The 16,038-nt window shown below is 42.4% G+C and overlaps 1 protein-coding gene across 1 annotated transcript in view; it reads right to left on the bottom strand.

Moving 5' to 3' along the window:
- RAB10 (RAB10, member RAS oncogene family) overlaps window positions 1-16,038 on the bottom strand; it is a 70,693-nt gene that overhangs the window by 11,160 nt on the left and 43,495 nt on the right. The window contains exon 3 of the mRNA XM_077812294.1: window positions 4,522-4,660. Coding sequence (XP_077668420.1) covers window positions 4,522-4,660 — 139 coding nt within the window. The remainder of the gene's footprint in view (window positions 1-4,521; window positions 4,661-16,038) is intronic.

The raw sequence follows: 16,038 nt of genomic DNA, 5'->3' as shown, positions 1-16,038 counted from the left end.
GAGCGCTGCTTCTGGGCCTGAGAAATGAGCACTGACTGGTGAGATTGCATCATAACGCACGTTTAGGATGACAAGCAGTTGCTGCAGAACTTCCATATCCACGAATGAGACCTTGTGCATCTGTGTGCCGAGCTCACCCCAGCCATTCAACCTGTGGGGCACCAAACAAAGCTGCACTGACAGTGGAGAAGCAAGTGATGATCATGCTGTGGAAACTGGCAACGCTGGACTGCTACTGGTCAATGGGAAAATCCACTGTAAGAGCTATCGTCATCTCTTGTTAAGCAGGACTGTGACTCCCTGCAATGTGCAGGACATAGCGGATGGCTTTGCAGCTATGGTGTTCCCAAACTGCGGTGGTGCAACACATACATGCCTATTTTGGCCTCAGATGCCTATTTTGGCCCCAGAGCACATCAACAGAAAGGTCTACTTCTCCATGGTTATGCAAGTGCTGGTGGATCGCTGTGAATGCTTCACTCACATCAGTGTTGGCTGGTCAGAAAAGGTGCATGACATCTTTTAAGAACCCAAGACTGTTCAGAAAGCTACCAGCAGAGACCTTTTCCAAGTAGTGGATTACCAATAGCGATGTTGAAATGCCAGTAGCGATCCTGGGGGATCCAGCCAACCCCGTAACTCCTCTGGCTCACGAAACTGTACACCAGCCACCTCAACAGCACTAAGGAAAGATTCAACTACAAGCTCAGCAGGTGCAGAATGACAGATGGATGTACTTTTGGTAGATTGAAAGGGTGCTGGCATTGTTTAGTCATCAGACAATCTCAGTGTGAAAGATATCCCAATGATTACAGCTGCCTGTTGTGTCCTGCATAATATTTGTGAAGCAAAGGGGGGAAGTTGCCATAGGGTAGAGGTGGAGCAGCTGTCTGTCAAGTTTGAACAGCCAAACACAAGAGCTATGAGACTAGCTCAGCAAGGAGCTATATGGGTTAGGGAGGCTTTGAAAGAGCACTAACAGCAAGTCACAGTAATGTGCTGTGGTGTACTGTGCTCAACCTGGTGCAGCAGTACGGGGGTCTGTTAGGAACTGTAAGGTGCTCGCTGCGCGTCTGTGTGTATATCACTGACAGTGCAGTGCATAATGCAGGTGTTCGCTGTACATTTATGACGGCTACACTGTTTGGCACTGATCCTATGGGTGGAGTGTGTACGAGACCATCACTGTCATTGCCAGTGGGCATTACACACCAGGTGTTTTAAACCAATAAAGATTAATAACTTTAAAAACAAAAAGTTATTCACTTATGAAACAGTTCCCAACAATCTGAAGAACATAAATGTGAACACATTTTAACTTAAAATTTAGGAACCTAAACAAACAGGAGGAAGGCACACTGATATCCATTGCAGCTGCATACGCATCAACTGTGGCTCTCACAGATCCATATAGGTGAAGCTGTGGTTGTCCATTCTTTCCCCTGGTTTGGGATGGTAGGAGCAGGCATGTGGGCACTGAGGCCATGTGGAATGCTGAGGTGGGGGAGAGAAGAGCTATGCTGCAGTTCTACACTGACTGCAATGGCAGTCGAGCTTGGGATTGTTGAACCTGGAGGTCCACAAGAGTTTGCAGCTTCTGCGCTTGCTGACATAGAAGCTCCATTATGTCCTGGTGCATCTCTCTCTCCTTTTCCTGTGCCTCTCTCGTCTGCCCTTTCCTTCTCTGTACGATCTGCAATATTCACCCTCTAGGGCCTCTGTTCAACATCTGATGCAGCACTGGCTTGCAGGATCTTGCAGATCGTGTCCTCCCACATGCTCTTTTTTCCCCTCCTCCTTACTGGGTTAGTCATTCTACTGGTGTGCAGGGCATACCCATCAAGACTACAATGGTCATACCTACAGACAAAACTGAGGTACCACTGTCAACACAAAAGGAAGAAAAAGTGAAACTTAAGATTCAGAACTCCCCACTCCCTCACTTCCTTCAAGTGTCAAACAAGACATGCTGATTGGCTTTCTGCTTTGGAATGCTTGTTCACAGTGCCACAGCACCAGACATGGTGAGCAAGGCCCACCAGGGGTGAGGCAAACAAGGAGGGAATTACTCAGTTGCATGAAACTGAGTATAGGGCACTGGCACCCATTTTCCACAGGTTGTGGTGGCTTTAGCAGATATCACACTGGAGGCAGATAGAGCACAGCTGCTGCTGGCATCCCAAAGCCACCCAGGCCCATATGCTGCTAGCCTGTTTATGGCAATAGTGCCTGCCGAAGTTATTGCTGAATGACATGGGAAAGCATCCTATCATTGAGGAAGAAATAAAGCTACCATCCCTAGACACCTCTGGGAGAGGATTTCAGGGTACCTCCATGGAACTTTCATCAAGATCTCTCAGGATTCAATGGACATCCCTGTGTACATAAACTGCTCTGCACAGCCTCCTCAGCCTGACTCTAGAGCACAATGAAAGCAGATAGCAACTCTACCTCTCTTTGTTGTACCTCTGAATAAATTAATGAAAAGTCAATAGCTGTGTCCTACTAAGATGCGGGTGCCAACACTGTAATGGGAAATTTACTTATACACTTATCCAAGGTTCTCTCTCATTTCAGGCTTGCCTGTGGTTGACTGCAGGGACTGACTGGAATCAAAAATAGATCCCGGCTCTTGGCACAGCTGGGATCCCCCCACCCCCAGTCACCTGTCCCACACAGTCATCCTCCTCGCTGTTCATGGTAGGGGCCTGTGACCCTGGTTCCTCAGAGGTATCCAGGATAGTCTGTGGGGTGGTGGTGGGATCTTTGCCAAGTGGCAGGTCTGCAGCTTGGCACCAGATTGATCGATGGCCTCCCAGGCCTTCTGGTACTTTTGCCACGCTCCTAGGCTTTCACACAGCACTGCTGCTGGTCCCTGTCATAATACTTCTCCTGCATACTCTGAGCAATCTGCTCACAGATGTTGATGTTTCTACAGCTGGTTCAGCGCTGCCCCTAGACAGCCTATTTTCCCCACAGGCCCAGGAGAACCAATTTCTGTCTATTCCAAGCCAGAGCAGGTCTAGAGCATGCAGCTGGCAGGATCAGCTAGGCAGTTACATAAAACAATGGAGAGTAGATAGAGGTGTGCTGAGCAAGATGGACAACCAAGAAAAGCCATTTCAAAAATGTGAAGGGATTTTAAGGGGGAGGCTTCTGGTTCATGTGACCCCGGGCAATGGAGTTCACAACTGTGACCAGGTCTGTCAAGCATTGTGGGACAGCTGCTGGAAGACTGTTAGGGTTGACAAAAAACAATGCATCTACACTCATGCAGCAATAATCCGTATATGTCAACTATGGCTCAATGCCACGCAGGGAGCTGGTATTACTATGTCGACATAACAAGGTACTTATATCAGTGGGAGAGAAATTTAAGTGTAGTCGTGCGCACAACTAGGTCGATGCAAGGCAGCTTATTTTGACCTAACTTTGTAGTGTAGACCAGGCCTTACAGACTGATCATTTCAACAGAAACTCAGCTAACATACTTTCACAAGTCCTTCTGCTTCCTAAGGTGCCAAAACCCATCTGTGCCAAGAATTCTCATCTGAGCTGCTAACGCCTCCTGGCAACTTCTATGAAGCAGCAGTCATTCACACATACAATTCCACAGCTGATTAAATGGACCTTGCCTCAAATTTTAGGTTCAGCTGGCTGAAACGTATACAGGGCTTACCTACAATGGATCATATTGCATATTCTCCTACACTGTCTTTAGTGCCCATTTCTTTTCCTCTCTGCCCATCCAACTCTTCCTCACCCTTCCCCACCAGCTATAAGGAGGGCAGAGTGGCGTTACATAATAGGCATCATTAAGCCCTGAAGGGAATTTGCCATCCAGAAGTAGTATGAAACACTGTCAAGAATGTGCTCAGTTCCCACAAAAATTAACTTGACATTTAAGTGATCTTTCCTTCTTTGCAAAACACATTTAGCTTCCATGAGGGAGAAACCTATAAATATGTAATCTGCACTAGGACAGGTACATTTCACCAAGTAATGTTAAAGTATAGAAATTACTGTTATTTTTGCATCATGGTTCTTACTGCAACAGCTGCTACCATGGCAGGCCACGTGTGTTGGTAACTGCTCTTAACATTAGAGCCTGTTTATTGGAGAAAGGCACATACCCTCACCCGAACTCTTGAATGCAGAAAAGAGCCCTAAAGTTTTTGTTTTTTTTTTAAATAAATAAACTTTATAAGTTTGTTAGCATTAGAATTTTAACTCTTAACATGTGTTTCAGGGAGCAACATTACTCGTCAAAGTTCTGACCATCAACAAATTCTCTACATCCTGGGGCAGAGGTATGGCATACGCAAACCAGCCTGACACTCCATCATCACTACCCTCATCTGTCTCCTTGATGGTAAGGGCTACTATGGTAGCATATCTGCAAGGGAGAAACAGCTACTCAAGATACTCAGTTCTGCAGGGTCTACTTTCAGCAGCACGTTGGACCTGTAATATAGCAGGTGCAGTTAGAGCAGAGGACAGGATCTCATTGGCACTGCTCACCTCATCTATGTTTCTGAGCCATTTGCTGATGTTTTCAAAGCTTTTGCCATTAGTGATGTCATACACTAGCATAATTCCCATGGCGCCTCTGTAGTAAGAGGTGGTGATGGTGTGAAATCGCTCCTGTCCTGCTGTGTCCCTGTGAATAGCAAGCAAAATAGTCAGTATTTAAAACCCAAAATGTGTATACATTAGAGGCACATTCTAGATAAGAGTGGGGACATCTATGTTAGACAAACAGAGATAAGAACTAAAGCACATTTATTGCCATATCTGAAATAGCATGGAAACCTGCAGAATTTTCAGTGACATTCATTGGTTGGTACTGTTTAGGACCCATTTAGGCAGATTCAAAACCCCCTCCCCCCCCACTCTCCCTTCCTCAGAGGCAGCCACATGTCCAGCAGTCTTATCAGAAAGAAGTGTGGCACAAAGACAGAAGAAATGCCTTGAAGCTCACAAGGGGACAGCAAGACTGGCTTTAAAAAAAACACAACACATTTTTTCCCATGCCACTAAGCTAGCCACAAAGTTCATTAAAAGAACCAAAAGACGACAAAAGACATGCAGGTACAGTTAAACAGCCCAAGAACCTAAAAGGCAGTAGCTGAAGTTACTAATGACCAGAATAGTAAGTTACACCAGTTATTTTTGTAGCTTATGATTTCAGACCATAATCAAATCTCTTTCCAAATCATACAAAAAAACCCACTGCTAACATTACATTTCTCGTTGGCTTTCACAACAATTGATCAACATAAAAGTTAGATCTGAATTATATAAAGTGAGGCATTAGCAGCAGTAGAGATTCTTGTAAGCTCTGTTGAGTAATTTAGTTCAAAAAATACAATAAAAACCTCTACGATTACAATACTGTGACCCGAAGAACCTCTTGATGCCAACTGGCAGTGTACAGAAATGCATAAGAGGGCTCCAGGGATCCCCTGGGCCTGGTATTTACATTCTAGTTTGCCAAAGAGAGACATGTAAGGTTCCTACTGGAAACCATTGTCACACTGATCGTAATCTTTGCACAATGTAAGTACAGTTAATATGTAAGAAGGTGTGTACACACACAGAGGAAGGAAATTGTTCCTAAGGGTATGTCTACACTACAAAATTAGGTCGATTTTATAGAAGTCGATTTTTAGAATTCGATTGCGTATGTCCACGCTATGTGCATTAAGTCGGCAGAGTGCGTCCTCTCTCTGCTGCCCATTGGAATTCTGGGTTAAGCTCCCAATGCCTGATGGGGCAAAAACATTGTCGTGGGTGGTTTTGGGTACATGTCGTCAGGTCCCCCTCCCTCCGTGAAAGCAACAGCAGACAATCGTTTTGCGCCTTTTCTCCCGGGGTCCCGCTGCTGGTCTGGGGCTCCATCCACTGGCTCCTGCCAGCCAGGGGCCCAGCCGGCAGCCCCGCTCAGCCTGCTGCCATGCTTGCCATACCACGGCAAGCATGGAGCCTGTTCAGCTCACCGTCACCGTACGTCTCCTGGGTGCTGCTGGCAGACGCAGTACTGCATTGCTACACAGCAGCAGCTCCTTGCCTTCATGGCAGACTGTACAGTAGGACTGATAGCTGTCGTACGTCTCCTGGGTGCTCCTGGCAGACCTTGGTGAGGTCGATCAGGGGCACCAGGACAGACATGGCTATCCTCCTCTAAGACCACCAAATGGGAGTGACTCCAGGTCATTCTCTTCTTTAAGCTTTGTCTCATGGAGATTCAGTCCTGCCTGGAATATCATGCGAGCTGGAGGCTTCTGCCTCAGGCTGCTCTCCCAGCCGGCAGCACCACATGGTCACACCTATCCCAGCCTGCCCCTTGCTCCCATGGCTCATGAAGCCTGGACAGTAGTAAGGAGCAGTTCAACTTGTGGAATGACAAATCCTAAACGAAGGATTGCTCTCTATGGGCCACGTTAAGATTATTTCAGAGTCCTAGATAGAATTTAGTCCCTATAAAAGGCTTCATGAAAATTTTCCCCTGCCCCTAACAAAAATGTTAAATTTATCAGAGCTGCTGACAGTGTAAGGAACCCGGGACTATAACTTAGAGAGACCTTCCATATTATTTAACTCCTAATTGATATAATTCAAAGTAAAATTTCACAGCGTGGTCTGTTCTAAGACTAAAATGCAGGAGGGGAGTCAGAGAAACAGGTTTCAGAGTAACAGCCGTGTTAGTCTGTATTCGCAAAAAGAAAAAGGAGTACTTGTGGCACCTTAGAGACTAACCAATTTATTTGAGCATAAGCTTTCGTGAGCTACAGCTCACTTCATCCGATGCATACTGTGGAAAGTGTAGATCTTTTTATACACACAAAGCATGAAAAAATACCTCCCCCCACCCCACTCTCCTGCTGGTAACAGCTTATCTAAAGTGACTACTCTCCTTACAATGTGTATGATGGAAATGGCCCACCTTGATTATCATACACATTGTAAGGAGAGTAGTCACTTTAGATAAGCTGTTACCAGCAGGAGAGTGGAGTGCGGGGAGGTATTTTTTCATGCTTTGTGTGTATAAAACGATCTACACTTTCCACAGTATGCATCCAATGAAATGAGCTGTAGCTCACGAAAGCTTATGCTCAAATAAATTGGTTAGTCTCTAAGGTGCCACAAGTACTCCTTTTCTTTTTAGAGAAAGAAACAGTGACCTGTTTCCGCCTGGTTTTGAACTGGGGACCTTTCGCGTGTTAGGCAAATGTGATAGCCACTACACTACAGAAACCCAACTTGAACGGGGCTTTTCTTTTGCCACAGTCTTTGCCGAATACACCGGAATGTTTTCTCTAGCTACAGAAGCTACCTAATGCAATGTCTATATCTATGGCCCTCCTGCTCACAAAGCACTCATGCCCCTGCCCAAGGCTGACAGTTCAGAGTTCATGTGACAGCAACCTGGCTCGGGCAGGATCACTAGCGAGGCATGATACTTTTGCTGGTAAGCAAACACAGCAATTCTTTCCTGCCCTCTGCCACTGAATGCCTCCATGCATTAAATTGTGCCCTATCAGTGCAGGAGGATTGCATGAGCTCTGAAAACATGTCATCGCGAGTGCGTTTTTTTCGCCTTCTAATCCGCGATAACCTCAGGGATGGAGATGATAGGGGGAGCGTAGAAACGTTCTATGCTCTACGATTTTGGGGGGACTGCATGGACACCTGTGCTGCTGAGTTCACCATGCTGACCAAACAGGAAATTAAATTCAAAAGTTCCCAGGGTTTTTCCCTGTGTACCTGGCTAGTGCATCGGAGTTCAAAGTGCTGTCCAGAGCGGTCACAATGGAGCACTCTGGGATAGCGCCTGGAAGCCAGTACCATCGAATTGCATCCACACTACCCCAAATTTGACCCGGCGATGTTGATTTTAGCGCTAATCCCCTCATTGGGGAGGAGTACAGAAATAGATTTTAAAAGCCCTAACGCTGCTAAATTCGACTGAAACTCTGCTAAATTCGACTGAAACTCGTACTGTAGACGAGGGCTAAGGCCTTGTAGCTAATAGCAGATCACTCAGCATGATGCCTTAAGTCAGAGTCCACCAGACAGGAAATGGGAGACATTTATCTCCCATTGTAAGAGACAAAATGATCAGCCAGGGAGTCTATTTGCATACTGAGTCAAACACTAAATGAAGAGATTGTGGAGACTTCAGGTGGGAAATCAGCAGGAAGAGGTGGGGGGGGAGGAATGGGGAACAGACTCTGTTTTGGAGGTGAAGAACAAAGCATTGGTCTGGTACATCTAGGAGTGCAAAAAGACATCCTGGAACTCTTCATGGGGGGGCGGGGGGGGAGGAGGGGAAAGGAAGCTGCCAGCTGGCTGGGATTCATGAAAGGGTCTCAGCCATCCTGGTTGAAAAATAAGAGACTTTGGGGTCAGCTGTTCCTTACTCGATAAGACAGTATCTTGTTAGTTGTGTTTAGGCTCTACAATGAGTGTTATGTTTTTATATGTAAACCTTTATTTCCAATATTTCTGTTTTCTATCATATGTATCACTACTCTGTAAAATAAACTTAATTGCTTTCTCTATAAATAGATTTAAGACCTGTGTTCTGAGATTTAACTAGTAAGCTGTAGTGTACTGTTCCTTTGGGAATAGTGGGTCTGGTAATTTTGTGAGCGTCTAGTGGACATGGGGTTGGGCACCACAGGGGGCAAAGGATGTGGGGTTGGAGAGTGCCAATTGCTAACGTGCATGAGGGACAGTGGAGCTGGGGTGGGCTGAGAAGGGAGTGCTTGTGTTGTCTGTGGCTGGGAGAATAAGGGAGCTGACACCTGGCAAGCGCAGACAACACTTGCTCATGCTCAGGGCAGGTGGTAGTGAGGTACCTCACAACCATGGGTACCCCTAGGAAGCATCACAAATACAGAATCTGTGAACTAGAAAAACAATGTTCCTTAAAGATTTCCAAATCTTGATAAGAACTTGAATACTGATAAAACCAGTCAGTCTGACAAGACAATATAGTTCAAGAAACGAAGCAGAGTCACCACCTGTGGATGAAATGATCCATTCAGCATAGACAGAATAATTGTCAATTGATGACAATGACTAACCAGTCAACCAAGCTGCAATGAAAAGACCCTCCTTTCCCCTAAGCAGTTACAAGGTAATGATCATGCAGGTAATGGTTCAACATGCCGAGTCAAGGAGTTAAATTTAAGGATTTAAGTCTTTTTTTTAAAAAAGTGGTATTCAAGGCAGGCTGAGGTTCTGTAAAAGCCAAACAGAAATTCTGTGCTTTCAATTTCTAATGAACTAAATTATGAACACTAGGGGGCTGGTTTGTTTCAACATCACTACTAACAGAGTTTGACTTCTCCAAAACTGTTATAGGTAAAATATTGACAATTAAGGCCCTGATCTTACAAACTTACATGAACAGTCTTATTGACTTTAATGGGACTTCTCATGCATTTAAAGTTAAAATCACATTTGAGGAATTTTTGTTTTGAAGCAACAAAAACTGACACCAAATTTTAGTCCCTAATGCTGCAGTATTAACGGAAAGTTTAAATTTTCAGTACGTTATTAGTGCAAACTCTTACATGTGTGTTAAAATTTTTTTTAACAGAAGCTTAAAGTTATGCTCCTAAACTCTTAAGCATTTAAGAGGTGGGATTTTTCAAGGGCACTTTAAGTGACTTTGGAGCACAAGCCCCACTGACTTTTGGATAAAACTATTTATAGTTAATTATAGAAATTTGTGAAGGGATATTAAGCCTCATGCTTCAAAGCATTAGCCTCTCTTAAGGTATGTCTTCTCAGCTGTTATCTGAGCTCTTATCCAGGGTTTAGTCCAACTCCCCCCACGTCCCCATCCAAATAGACTTTTGACCTAGATTTGGAGGTGCTTTAAGCTCAGCCTAGCTTATGTGACTGGAGGTATAGGTTAGAACTCAGGCTTGGGGTTTAACTTAGGTTGGAACCTGCCCACTTTTTACTTGTCTCCTGATTGCAAAGTTGCCTGGGTGCTGATGTTCCTCCAATGTGCTTCCCACAATTTCATCTGGAGGGCAGACAACTGATTGAGAAAGAATCCCAGTGTCTCAATAAAAAAAAAACAAAAAACACCACATTGGATATGCCCCCAGACACACAAGTGAGAAAGCAGAAACAGTAACATGGCTAGGGCTTTGTTGTGGAGATGCTTGCACCCAAGCTACGTTAACATGGGTATCAAATCCCATGGTTAACTATCCAGTAAAGAAATCCTCAGAGGCCATCTAATCTGCCCTCCACATTACCCCACATGTTCCTGCTATGGGGTTCTTACAGCTTCTTATGAAGCATTTGGTGCTGACCACTCAGACATTTTAACTTTTCTTGTCCTGGAGGAAGTTCAATATACCCTGCAAGTAAAGCATGGGCTATTTGCAATGAGAACACAATGGAGGATCTAAACTTTTCTTTCAGCATAGACAAACATTTTATATGTGAAGCTTAGAAAAAAGTTTAAGTAAAATCTGAAAATTCTAACTGGAAGCTATAGAAATAAGCAGAAAAACATCCAAGTTTAGCAAGAGAAAACTGCATTCACGAGTTTTGAAAAAGCTGGCCGAGAGGCTTGCTGGACAATTAATGATGATTTTCAATAAGTGTTTGAATACCAGGGAAGTTCCTGAAGAGTGGAAGAAAGCTAAGCTGTGCCAATACTTAAAAAGGGTAAACAAGCTGACCTGGGTAATAAGCCCATCAATTTGACATTAGTCCCAAGCAAGGTAATGGAGTGGCTCATATGGGACTTGATTAATGAAGAATTAAAGGAGAGCAATATAATTAATGCCAGTCAAGATGGGCTGATGGAAAATTGATCCTAAACTGATTTTTTTTTTTGAAAAAATGAGATTACAAGTTTGGATGATAACGGTAATAGCACGGATGTGATCTAACAGATTTCTGTAAGGCGTCTGACTTGGTATTGCACATTTTGATTAAAAATCAGAATATATAAAATTAGCATAGCATACATTAAACAGATTAAAAGCTGGCTAAAGGAGAGTCAAAATGTAACTAAACTAGGAGTCATTGATTTGGGATGTTTCCAGTACGGTTCTGCAGAGATCAGTTCTTGGCCCTACACTATTTAACATTATCAATGATCTGGAAGAAAACCAAATCAATAAAGTTTGTAGATGATACAAAAGTTAGGGGAGTGTTAAATAATGGAGGACCAATCACAGATACAGAGCAATCTGGATCGCTTGATAAATGGGACTCAACCAAACTATACATTTTAATAAAGCTAAATGTACAAATCTAGGAACAAAGAACGTAGGCCATACTTACACAATGATGAGGGACTCTATCCTAGGAAGCAGTGACTCTGAAAGATTTGGGGTGTAGTGGTGGATAATTAGCTGAACATGAGCTTCTAGTGCTATACATTGGCCAAAAAGGGTTAACATATTCCTTGTATGCATAAATGAGAGTAGTGCATAGGAATAAGGAGGTTATATTATCTCTGTATTTGGCACTGGTCTGACCTCATGGAATACTGTGTCCATTTCTGGTGATCACAATTCAAGGAGGATGCTGATAATTGGAAAGGATTCAAAGAAGAGTCATGAGAATGATTAAAAGATTAGAAAAACATGCCTTATATAGCAAGAGACACAAGGAGCTCAATCTATTTAGCTGAACAAAGTAGTTAGGGATATTTGACCAGTCTATAAGTACTTATAGAGAGAACAAATATTTGATAATTGGCTCTTCAATCTAGGAGACTAAAGGTAAAACAATCTAATGCCTAGACAAATTCAGGCTGCATTTAAGGCATAAATTTTGAATAGTAGAAGTAACTATCCACTGGAACAATTTACCAAGACTCATGTTGGATTCTCCACCACTTGCATTTTTAAATCAAGACTGGATTTTTAAGAGATGTTCTAGGAATTATTTTGGGGAAGTTCTATGGCTGTGTTATACAGAAGGTCAGCTAAGAGGATCACAGTGATCTCTTCTGGCCTGGAATCAATGAAAACAAAAACAAAAACAAAACCTATGAAACAGGGCAAAATTAAAGAACTAGTAACGTGTATATAAAACTGGTTTAAATTAAAGAATGAGTATCAACTGATTTTTATAAAGACTAAATTATGGTGGTTAAAATCATTTATTAGGGCTGTCAATTAAAAAAAATTGTAATTAATCATGAGATTTAAAAAAATACTCAATATTAATCGCAGTTTTAATCGCACTGTTAAACAATAGTATACCAATTTAAAATTATAAATATTTGTGGAAGTTTTTCTACATTTTCAAATATATTGATTTCAATTACAACACAGAATACAAAGTGTAGGGTGTTCACTTTATATTATTTTTTATTACAAATTACACAGGCCGCTGAGTTTTGTTTCATAAAATCTGGTTTTTCTTCATCTGGATTTTTCAGAAAAAAACATGGGTTTTCAAGATGGGAGAAAATCCTGCTCCAGATGATTACTTGGATCAAGACCCCTTTGTTGTTTCCATCTTATTTTACAAAAAATGTACAATATTAATACTACACAACCCCTTTGGCTGTATTTATCTTTAATAAAAGTAGTTTTTCTGACTTTTTTTAAATTAAGATTCCATATTCCCCTTTTCCTCTCCATCAGAGTATACAGCAGATGTGCAATTTTCAGGTGATTTGAGGAATTTCATTCCACTGGTTGAAGGCACAAGCCTATATTTTCCCAAACTTATTTTAAACTCATTCTTAAAAAAAAAGTGATGTTCTATAAGAAAGTTGAATATCTGCTTCTACTTGGGAGTTAGTGCTGCCACTAGCAAGTGCTCTGGCCAACTGAGTCACTAAGTAGCATTCTTTAAAAAACTGCTTCCTGCCTGATGAAACATCTTTCTTATCACAAAAGGGTTGTCATTGTTAGTGGAAGACATGAAAGCCAAGACCTACAGCAAGTGGTCGTATCTTATTTCAACTCTTAATACAGCATTATTTCATAGATTGCACTTAATAGAAACAAATTTTCAATCTAGTAGGAGTGGAAGGTACACAAATGCTAAATGTCTTCTATCTCCCTAATAAAGATGCTCATGTGTGCAACTGATCCCCCTTTCTCCCTCCAATCAGCCTCTCCTCTGACCCTGAGGTGTTCCATTGGAGAAGGGAAGCTAAGGCCTGGTCTATAGTTTTTGTACTGATTCAATTATTCTGGTTAGGGGTGTGATTTTATCACTGTAGTTATACTGGTGCAACCCCTACTGGTATAAAAAAGTGCCTTAAACTGGCATAACTGCCCCCACATTAAGGGATTGCAGTAGTATAGTTAAAACAGTACAACTTGCGTTTAGATAAGTCACATTACAGTGACTACATGCCCTGCTTAGCAGCTGTTGTGTTGGGAGTGGGACACAAGTCTGTAAATAATGTAACTAAGTACAGATAGGCGTTTAAATGCAGGATATGGCAATTAAATATAATTGTGTTATATAAAGAGATTTCTCTCAGCCAAACGTATTACAGCAGCAATCACCACTGGTAGGAGATATAGTAACCTGGAAAGAAACTAATTTTTATAGACAGCATCAAAACAAAGTCCTAAATAAAGCAGGGAATATCATGGGAACCCAATCCATTAAAAAAAATAGCTTATCCTTTGATTTTGATCCTTTCTTGTTGTGTCTTTACAAATTAGATCATAAACCTTTTGAGGCAGGGACTGTGTGTTTGTACAATACTGTGACATTATTGACATGAACTGTGACTGTATAGATCATTGTTGCAACCAAAGTCCTATAGTTGCACCAAATCTTTTACAAAGGAGGTCAAGTAAGGTGTCTACGGAAAGGCTGTAATTTGCTGGTTATGATTATTCTGTCTGTATGTGTGTATCATTTTTGTATTTGAAGTTATGAATATTGGCTATGTACTTGTATCTCAATGTGTTGATTGTAAGTGGCCTCAGTGAAGCATTTGGTCAGCTTCTTGAGAAAGGACTATTCTCAGTAAGTGCCCAATGAAGAAACACTTAACTGACAATGGACTTTGGGAGACGCCAATCCACATCTGAACTTTCCTGGGAAAGTTCAAACGTAAAAAATGGCATCAGCTTGCAAAAAGCTGAATCATTCATGGACACGTGACTTGCCCAGGTGGCTACAAACTCCATCTTGTTGCTGTGATTTTGCACAGAAGAACAAAGGCGTTTTTGCCCACAAGAGAGAGAATATAAAAGGCCCTGGAAATCCCTCCATTTTGTCTTTAGCTGATTCAAGAGATGGCCCCTCCACCCCAAAGAGATGCGTGAAAGAATGTGGAACAAAGGACTAACTATGGGGGTGAGAGGGATTGCTGGACCCAGGCCATAAACCACAATGTTGGTCTGAAAAGGATTGGGCCCAGACTAGGAAGGAGTCTAGTCTGTGAAAGAAGCTTATTGGGACATCTCTGAGGGTGAGATTTACCTGTATTCAGTGTCCTACTGTATTAGGCTTAGACTTGCGTGTTTTTGTTTTACTTTGCTTGGTAACTTACTTTGTTCTGTGTGTTATTACTTGGAACCACTTAAATCCTACTTTTTATAATTAATAAAGTGACTTTTATTAATTAACCCAGAGTAAGTGATTAACACCTGGGGGAGCAAACAGCTGTGCATATCTCTGTGTTAGAGAGCGGACAGTTTTTGAGTTTACCCTGTATAAGCTTTATACAGGGTAAAACAGATTAATTTGAGGTTTGGATCCCACTGGGAGCTGGGTGTCTGGGTTCACAAGACAGGAGCACTTGCTAAACAGTTTTCAGTTAAGTCTGCAGCTTTGGGGGCGTAGGTCATACCCTGGGTCTGGGTTGCAGCAGATTAGCATATCTGGCTGAACAAGACAGGGTTCTGGAGGCCCAAACTGGCAGAGAAAACGGGCTCAGAGGTAGTCTCAGCACATCAGGTAACAGTCCCAAAGGGTCCCTGTGACTGAACCCATCACAAATGTACAATACAGAGAGTCCAGTCCTGATTGGGACCTTTAGGTGCTATAGCAACTACAATTTATACTTACTAAGCAGTAACGTCTGCTGAAAGGACCCCTGGTTTTTAGTGAAAAATGGTACACAGTAAATTAAGTGCTCCTGGAACTCTGCTGCACACAAATCCATTGCAAGACAGTTTCAATGTACTCAGCTTGCATATGGATCAGCAAATTTGTACTACAGGGATCATATCCACACAATTCTATAAAATTATTAGTTATACCCATCAGGGCTGGCCAGTGTCTTGGGGTTTTGGGAGCCCATTATAGAAAGCTGTACCAGATAACATTGTTGCCAAACTGGAAGAGACCAAGCGAGAAGTTAACAGCCTCACACCTACTACAGATAAAAATCCTCCCCCACCCAGATGGGTTCTCCCCATTCCCCTAAGCCCTTTCAGCCACCAAGATATTATCTAGTCCATAAGCCTGCCAGTGAAGAACTATTTTGTATATTTGTACTGTTAGTACAAATGAGACTTCAGTTTCTAGATCTAAGTGCTGTCAAAATACTGAGGCTAAATTCCTCAAGGCAAGGACTAAGTAGACAAGACAAAATAAGCGGTAGGGGAAATAGGCAGAGTTCAAGTGCTCAAAATTACACACCAGTCAGGGGCAGAGCTGGAAATAGAATCCAGCTCTTCCAAATCCCAGCACAGTGATCTAAGCCACTAAATCAGACTGCTTGGAGTTTTGTCCTGTCTTTTTTTAAAGATTTCTCTAGATCTAGGCTTTCCACCTCTGCAAATATTACTCCACATTCTTTCACCTCTTATCTGCCAAAAGGTTTCCCCCCCACTCCCCTCCAAGACATCCTGAATCTTTAAGAACAGTCATCCCATTACTTTGTTATATCCCCTCATTCTATTTTTTAAAAGTGTAGCTGTCCCTTTCTAGAGGCTCTTCATTGTCAAGAGGGTTGACTCTGCAACAGCTTTTAGAACCTACTTCTTTAACTGAGACAACAAAAGCTCATGATTTTAGATCCAAAGATCCTCAGGGTGTAATCATAACCAGCATTCACAATTC

The sequence above is a fragment of the Eretmochelys imbricata genome, chromosome 3 (genome assembly GCF_965152235.1).
Source record: "Eretmochelys imbricata isolate rEreImb1 chromosome 3, rEreImb1.hap1, whole genome shotgun sequence".
NCBI classification, from domain to species: domain Eukaryota; kingdom Metazoa; phylum Chordata; order Testudines; family Cheloniidae; genus Eretmochelys; species Eretmochelys imbricata.
This window is presented reverse-complemented; position numbering and strand designations above follow the sequence as displayed.